Raw genomic sequence first — 8,875 nt, forward strand, 5'->3', positions numbered from 1 at the left:
TTTGCTTTGCTTTGCTTTGCTTTGCTTTGCTTTGCTTTGCTTTGCTTTGCTTTGCTTTGCTTTGCTTTGCTTTGCTTTGCTTTGCTTTGCTTTGCTTTGCTTTTTGAGGGGGGGCCTCATGTAGCCGCAGGGTGGCTGCAAACTCACTGTGTAGCCAAGGATAACTTTGAACTGCGGATCCTCCTACCTCTACCTTCTGAGGGCTAGGATTATAAGTCATGCACCATCACACCCAATTCATGTTGTACCAGAACTCAAATCCAGGGCAAGCCCTTTCTACCGACTGAGGTATGTCTCTAAATCATTATTCTAAAATCTAAAGATGTGAAATCACCAGCACAGCTAGGGAGGCAGTTCGGCCACTAAAGTACTTACCATGCCAGCATGAAGACCCAAGTTCAGACCCCCAGCACCGGTCATGAGTTCAGATCCCCAGCACCAATGAAAGCCAGGCATGGTGCATGCCTGGACCCAAAGTGCTGGGGGAGGCAGAGAAAGGAGGATGCCTCGCACTGACTCACTACCCAGTCTAGCCAAATCGGCACACTTCGGTGAGAGGACCTGTCCCAAGGGATAAGGTGGAGAGTGATTAAGAAAGTCGCCTGGCGTTGATCTCCGGCCTCCACTCGTGTGTACACGCAAACAGGTGTGTGCGTGCATACACAAAAATAAAAAGAAGAAAAGAGGTACTGTCAGATGGGTACCGTGAGGCACACTTATAGCCTGAGCACTCAAGAGGCTGAAGCAGGAAGGTCACGAGTTCAAGGCCAGCTTGGGCTGCAGGGTGAGGTGTGGCCAACCCTGACCACCTGGGGATGTGCTTGGAGGAAGCTTTCCCTTTTTCCTTCATGCTTCTCCCTTCCGGAATCTAACCTGCGTTGCTCCTTTCATTGTATTTGGGAAGCAGCTAAGATGTTCAGTTGCAACAGCTCACAAACAAGGAGGAATTTGCCTCAGGGCATCTCAGCCCCCACTTATCACCTGGATCTAATTTGAAAACACTCAAGGCTTTGGGGTTTTTTTGTTTTTTTTTTGAGACTTGTCAGGATGGAAAGGATGTAGTTTTTGTGTGAGAAGAACATGAATTGTGAGGGTCTAGATATGTGTGGAGCAGGTGGAACCTAAGGCTGGTGTGTGATGCAGCCTCGGCGATTAGCACCAATTGGAAGAGAGAAGGTTTGAGCCTGACTGCTCCTTCTCTCTCACGGTCAAGTTTTTCCTCTCAGATCCCTTACTCTCCTCCTTCCCTCCCCCTTCTTTCCCTCCTCTCCTCCCTTCTTCCCTCCCTCCAGCCTCTCAGCTGTTCCATCAGAAGATGATCCAGCATCCCTAGCCAGATGCTGGCCACCAATCTTACACTTCCTAGCCTCTAAAACTATAAGAATATTAAATCTCTGTTCCTTCAAAACTACCCAGTCTCAGCTATTCTATTACAGTAACACAAAACAGACTAAAGCGAGGCATTGTGACCAATGCCTGTGATCCCAGCCCTCACAAATCTGGATCCGGCAGACTTCACTGAGCTTAAGGACAGCCTGAGCTACAAGGTAAGACCCTGTCTCAAAACATCCACAAAGAAATAAAAGGCTGATTCATTCTTCCTGAACAGCCAGTCTTGACAAAGGGGCTGTAGTCGTGAAGGGTTGGGAACTCTGATCTCTATGACAGATCTGTGATTTCGATGATTTGGGTGAGAGGACCGTAATCACTGATGTTACTGAGTACGCCGAGGTTGACTGCTGGAGCTAATAAAAAAAGCCGTGCCCTCAGCAGGTGTGAAGGGCTCAGATCCCCCAGAAAGAGCCTGTCATAATCTACATATGACCTCAGCTGCCTGGGACCGGGGCACACACAACAGCAGACCCAGGCTGCACTAGTATTTTAGGGGATTCAAACAGGAACAGAAGGCTGTACCGGCCCCAAAAGCCAAATGAATGACCTGTTGCAGAGATTCTGAAAGGCACACAAACCTCACACTGTGGGCAAATATGATCACCCCAGAATAAGTCAGAAAAAAAAAAAATGGAAAAATAAAAGTGAGGATTCGGAACAAGGAGAAATTCTCTCTGGGCAGGATAGTAATAGAGTTGTTTTTTGTTTTTTTTGTTTGTTTGTTTGTTTTTGTTTTTTTTTTTTTCAAGGAAGGTAGGAAGAACTAGGAAAATTTGCAGTTGAGGTAGCTTTGAAAGAGTGGAGGACTTTGCACAGGAGGATGTTAGAGCGACAATGAAGCATACAGAGCGAGAGGCAGTAACCGCTGGCAGGTAGCAGTAGCTGAGACCTTTGAGCCAGTGATTACAGCTCGGTTTACAGTTTCATGGCAAACAGACCTCACGGTGTCTTTTTTCATTAGAAGAGCATCTGTTCTGAGCCAGGCATGATCGTGTATACCTAAAATTCCAGTGCTTTGGAGGCTGCAACAGGAAAATATCAAGTTCAAGGCTAGCCTTTACCACCTGGCAAAATCAGGAAGGGAAAAGAAAAAAAAAAAAAAAGCAAAACAAAAAATAGTCTTGGATAGGGATGAAGCAGAGCTAAATCAACTGGTTGGGAAGGTAAGGCAATAGGGCAGGGTAAAGTCATGAGGGATTGAGTTAAAGAGTTAAGTCTCAGATGGCCAAGCTTATGGAGGAGCCCCGTGTGATTTGACAATTAATGGAGCATGAAGGACAGAGGCTGAGAGGAGCCACAGATGACTTGAGCCTGGGTGACGTCAAGGTCGGAGATGCCATTAGAAAAGAGGTTTGGAGCACCAGCCCTTTGGGTATGGGTTATTTAAAGTCAGTTATTTCAGCACTGGCTCATCTGGGTTGAGGAACTCAGAGACCTAGGTAGAGGCTGCAGCACATAGGTATAAAGGCAAGAACCACAGAGAGGGGGCAAAGCTAGAGAAAGAGACAGCTTTCCATTTCTCCAAGAGCTAATGTTGATTAGGCAGGCTTTACAAGAAATACATCTTTTACAAGTTTAAATCATTTAATTTTTCCAGTCCTGGTGGTACAGATCTATCATTTCAGCTCCTAGAGAGGTTGAGAGAGGAGGACCCCGAGTTCAAGGCCTGCCTGAGATACATAACAAGCTCACAGACATCTTCGTAAACTTAATAAGACCCTGTGTCTCAAAATGTGAAAATAGAGCCAGGGATATAGCTCAGTGAGAGAGTACCTGCCTGGTATGCAGAAGGACCTAGTGCTGACAAAGGGGGCAACTTGCACTTAAGTGTTGACCAATAGTTGCATAAACCTAGCTTTAAATAATCAAAAATCCAAACACTGAGAAGCTGGGAAAGCCACACAAAGGAAAGGACAGGAACTGATAGGCTTTTTCTGCTGTAAGTTGTTCTCTCTCTCTCTCTCTCTCTCTCTCTCTCTCTCTCTCTCTCTCACACACACACAAGTCCACTAAGGTGGACCAACCACATAGTAGGCCATAGGAAAATATGGGCCGGGTCTTATTAGCTTGAATTGGAAAGATGCTTGCTAAGCATGTACAACAGCCATGATCCCCAACACCACATAAACTGATATGATAGTGTGTGCCTATAATCACAGCACTCGGGAAGTAAAGGAGAGAGCCCAAGGCCATCCTCAATTATATAGTGAGCTTGAGGCCAGCACGGATTACATGAGACCCTGGAGAGGAAGAAGAAAGAAAGACTAATTGTTTTTAAATGTCAATGCGCTTTCCCTCTTCTGACACGACCAAGGTCAGTTTCCAGGTCCTTAGCAAGCTCTAGTCTAGGTCTGAAGGAGGTAGGAGGGATTCAGATGAACAGTGAGCAAAGACATTGACACAAACCCCTATGGGATGCCCCTGCCAGAGTTCCACCCTTGGCCGAAACACAATCCTCTTCTCTGATGTAGCCCCTAAGTACATGGAAGGAGTGAGGCAGCTCCTTGGTTCCGTAAGAATTCTGACTAGGGAGCTGGAGAGATGGTTCGGCAGTTAAGAGCATTGGCTGCTCTTCCAGAGGCCCCAGGTTCAATTCACAGCACCCACATGGCACCTCAAGACAGGCTGAAATTAGATCCTAAGGATCTAATGCCCTCTTCTGGCCACTGCCAGCCCTGCAAAAAGATGGTATGCAGACATGCAGGCGGGCAAAATACCCACATACATAAAAATAATTTTTTACAAAGGAAAAGTACATAGCGGCTAGTACATAGCAGGGTGCATACAGCTCGGATCTGTGTCCACGTGATGCTCAACAGCCTATGGCCTTCAACTCCTCAGTGTAACCCCACGATGGCCCAGCAGCCCCCTTCTGCAGGTTTTACTGAAGCCTGATAATTGTGCCCAGTTTCTACAGGGCGCAGGGTCCCTCTCCCAGGATATCTGAAGTCACATTGCTTCAGGGAATTTACAGAGAAACTGAAGCAGAGAGGGAGAACACAGGAAATCTGACTCCTAAATTGTGTGATCTGCCCACTAGATGGCAGTGTCACCTAAAACCGCCCTACAGAGAGGAGTGAACTCGCCTTCCCTGAGGAGCCAGTAACTCCTGCAGAACAGGCACTCCCGGCCAGCATTTGCTATGGACTGTAGCATTTAGTTTGTAAAAGTTCCACTGGTCGGGCTCTATTATCCCTCGAGCTGTATTTTAAAATATCTAATAGACTTAAACCTTGAACTCATCCACAATTTTTCTACTGAAGACCTCAGAAATCATCCCATTAGAATACAAAATTCGGCAAACTTTTCCTGTAAAGGACCAGCTAGGAAATACGCCCTCTCTCTTCTGGAAGTAGGCAGTCTCTGTCCCAGCTACCCACCAGCCTGCAGCCTATAAAAACAGCCATGAACAGCAGAGAAAGCCAACTGGCAGGGCTGTGTTCCACTAAATCTCTCCAGAATAGACAGACAGACAGCCGGATTTGGCCTGGGATCTAATGGTAGCCTGGGTTCATCATATTCATTTTTCAAGAACTTGGTGAAGTAAGATTAAAACAGGCAAAACAAGCAGAGCTCTCCATTTGCCCAAGGGTGAGTTAGAATTAATGTCAGGTTCCCCAAGCTTCCAATCTTCTCTGTCCCTCTTTATACAGCACAGAGAAGGTCAAAACCCTCAAACCCTGGCAACACAGCTTCGCAGAGAGTAAGGGACCAGGAAACCTGATTCCGGGCCAAGCTCTTCTACCAACACGACCATCAACAGGCCGACTGTCCTCTCTCAGGACTCAGAGACAGACGTGAAACGGGTAAGGCTAGCTCTAGTGACCTCTCAAGAGCGACAAGCGACACTGGCGCTGCTCTAGGATCAGCCCCGCCCACCCAACACTCACTTGACAGCGGTGGTGAGGCGCAGGGGCCTGACGCCGGGTGTGGCAAAGCGCAGGGTGTTCATGTAAGCCACATGCTGGAGGGCATGGTTGAAGGTCTCCACATCATCCCCCTCCAGGGTGAGCAGGGACTGCGAGGGGTTCACGTGGACCTGGGTCCCAGACACAGACATAGCTGAGAGCAAGACAGGGAGGCAGGGGAGGAGAGGTACGGAAGGGTAGAGGGGTGGGGGGGGGGGGGGGGGAGCCGGGGGGGGGGGGGGGGGGGAGGGGCATGCCGGGAGAGAGAGGGAGAGGAAGGGACTATACCTTCATGCCTTTGCCTAGGCTCTCGAAATCCCTATAGTCCAGCCCCTCCCGACATGCATAGAGGCACTCGATGACCTCACGGCTCTCCAGGCGACCTGAGCGCACGCTGAAACCAGCCAGGTAGCCGTGGAAGTAGTGGTGGATCAGCAAGGGGTCTCCTAGGGCAGGAACACAGGGGCAGGCCAGGTGGTGAGAAGAGAAAAGAGGAGCCGAGGAGAGGTGGGCCGAGGATGGGGCTGACAGGAAGGGGAAAGGAAGAACCGACAGAAATGGGGATGAGAGGGCGGGGTGGAGAAGACAGAGGAGGCGAAAGGCAGGACAGAAGTTTTGCCTAGCGTATGTGAGGCTCTGCGTTCCATCCCCCAGCACCACACACAGGAGGAAGAAAAGTGAAAAGGGGAGGAAGGAAAACACAGTGAGGAAAAAGAGGAGGAGAGCAGGAAGGGAAGAAGAGTGGACAAGTAAAACGTTCTGAGAGGAGGGAGGAGGAAACCACAGTGAAGAGGAGGAACCTTAGGACCCAAGAGGCAGTGAGGGTCCAGAGTGTAAGAGGGAGACATCTTCCCAGGGACATGTGGGGGGACCAGGATGATTGTGTATGAGCTTCATAGATGCCTAGACTCCTGCCACCTGCTTTCTGCCATGTAGATAGTCAGCAAGAGAAATGTTACCATATTCTTTCAGCAGAAAAAGAAGAAGAAGAAAGAGAGAAAGAAAAGAAAAGAAAAGAAAAGAAAAGAAAAGAAAAGAAAAGAAAAGAAAAGAAAAGAAAAGAAAAGAAAAGAAAAGAACCACCCAGAATCCAGCCAAGCTATGCCCAGCCTTCCTGCTCTGAGGATGCTCTGCCTTGATATGGCTTAGAGACTGTGCCATGCTGGCCTGTGAAGCAGGAACTGGAAAGGCTGCATTGGGGCAGAAAGAGACAGAAGCACATGTAAGACAGTTGAGATTAGAACTCTGGTCTCCAATTCTTATGCACAGTGTACCTGAGGTTGTGTCTGTACTGTTTTCTCCTCCTTTTTCCTTCTCTTTGTTCTTCTCTTCTGCAAACCAAGGGGGGGAAAAAGTGGCAGTGAGCTGAGGGCTGTGACAAGAAATCCTGTAATTCTCCTAGGTCCTCATATGCTGTGTAGGATTTGCAGGCTCTGAGCAGATTCCCAACCCTGTCATGCCATCCCCCAGTCTTGCGGGCCTCTGTTATAGATTATTCTATTGCAGCGGAAACAGGACTCTGGTAAGATGGCTACGCAAATGGAAGGACTAACAGTCCTCTGAAGGATTCCCATCCTCCTGCTAGGGAGAGGCTGTGGACATCATCATCTCCTTGAGGGAACAAAGTTGGGAGCTGGCTGGAGTTACTATAGATTTGGGGGTAGGAATTCCACCAAGCTTAAGCTGCTGGCCTACACAATGGGGAGGGGGCACCGGAAGTGGAGGTCTCCTCCAGCAGAGATCTGTCAGGGCAGAGTCACCTGCCTAGCTGTACGGAGATACAGGGGACAGCCTCCGCAGAGGGGCAGGCCACCCTTGCGTCTCACCTGACCACCTCCCCTCACAGCCCTAGAGCCACTGAGTCGTTACTGAGAAGGTCAGAGGACCCACCAGTCCAGCAGGCCCCAATCATGAGCGCAGGTTCCCTCCTGGGTGGGTGGATGAGACCATTGTCATGGATGAGAGCAGGGTCGAAGGAGATACCATCGGTATAGAGCGTGACCGTGGGGAACTCAAGATTCAGGGCATAGTGGTGCCATTCGTCGTCACATACCTGGGAGTGCAAAGCGAGGGTGAGAGCCCCTCAGTTACATGCTCTTTGAGGAACTAGTCCCAGCCGTACTCCATGTCCTGGAGAACCTTGTCCAAAATCTACAGGACAAGCAACCTAGTACAGAAAACTCCAGGAGCCACAGAAACATGTAAAACTAGAAGCAGAGCCACAGAAACATGTAAAACTAGAAGCAGAGCTAGCCACAGGAGTATGCCTGAAGTCCAGTGACGCAAGAGGATGAGGCGGGAGGATCACTTGAGTCCAGGTTAGCCTGGGCAACACCACAAACTCCTGTCTCAACAATAGTAATAACCCAAACTACGTTGTAAATGAATTTTTCCAGCGATGTTTATAAATAAAAAATGGGTGGCATCATGATTTCCAGGGTGGTTTCTAACCCATCAGAAACCTCTGCGACATCAACCGTTTACCTCTGCTGTTTCTCCTGGAGTCATTAAAATGGAGGAGGAATGTGCCAGGGAAGGAATGGAGGTCTCTGCCTTACCAACGTCCCAGGGAGCCCTCAAGGCTCAGCTCAGGCCCTCTCCCCTCCCCGCTCTGCACCGTCTTCCTAGGACTACCCTGGTTCACGGGGGCTCAGACTCCACATTTACACTGATTAATACCGCTTTGTCCAGCCCAGAGCTCTCCCCCTATTCCGAGCCTTCCATTCAGATGTTCCACGGCCATCTCAAATCTAACAGGCACAGACAGTCACCATTATGCTTTCCAGCTCCACCACCCCCACAGCCACACCCTCAACCTAAACCACCAACAGGTGCTGTCAGCTCAGAGCCAAGCTGCGTGCGACTCTCCGGCTCCACGGTCACATATCAGTGAGTCCCCAGGCCCTTTCTGTGAATAGTCCCCACAGTTCCCTCTGCTGACTTACACGCCTCTTTTCTTCTCTGTACTGGAGATAGAACCTAAGGCTTTGAGTTTCCAGCAAGCACTCTACCTCTAAGCCCACCCTGGTCCGGTCTTCTTCTGACCTTTTATTTCTGCTTTGGTTGGTTGGGTTTGGATTTGTTTGCTTGCTGGCTGGCTGGTTGGCTGGCTGGCTTTGGACAGGATCTTTCTGTGTGGCCCTGGCTGTTCTAGAACTCACTTTGTAGACGCTGATCAGTAGCTTTGCTCAAACTCACCAAGATCCACCTGCCTCTGCTGCTGGAGAGTTGAGATTAAAGGTGTGAGCCATGAGCCATCATGCCTGATGGTTTGGATTTTTTGAGCCCAGCTCTCAAGTTGCCTCAGTCTCACCATGACCTTGAACTTCTGATCCTCCTGCCTCAGGCGGGTACTGACACCTGGTTTTATGTGGTACTGGACATTGAACCTAGAGCTTTTATCCCAGTCTCCCTTATATCCCATCCTCCACACCCAAACTACCAACTCTCATCTCAGAGCCAAACAAAATTAACAGCTGTGGGTTTCTATGTGGGACTCTATACTCTGCCAGCTGAGCTCTAACCCCAGATGATGATGATGATGATGATGATGATGATGATGATGATGATGATGA

General features: G+C 49.1%; 1 protein-coding gene across 1 annotated transcript in view; it reads right to left on the reverse strand.

The window, feature by feature from the left end:
* Positions 1-8,875, reverse strand: part of Clstn3 (calsyntenin 3) — a 32,993-nt gene that overhangs the window by 12,973 nt on the left and 11,145 nt on the right. Inside the window, exons 9-12 of the mRNA XM_055609400.1 lie at positions 7,191-7,353; positions 6,575-6,631; positions 5,589-5,746; positions 5,283-5,431 (exon numbers count right to left, since the gene is read on the reverse strand). Coding sequence (XP_055465375.1) covers positions 5,283-5,431; positions 5,589-5,746; positions 6,575-6,631; positions 7,191-7,353 — 527 coding nt within the window. The remainder of the gene's footprint in view (positions 1-5,282; positions 5,432-5,588; positions 5,747-6,574; positions 6,632-7,190; positions 7,354-8,875) is intronic.

This window comes from Psammomys obesus, unplaced genomic scaffold (assembly GCF_907164565.1).
Source record: "Psammomys obesus unplaced genomic scaffold, mPsaObe1.curated_primary_1811, whole genome shotgun sequence".
NCBI lineage: Eukaryota > Metazoa > Chordata > Mammalia > Rodentia > Muridae > Psammomys > Psammomys obesus.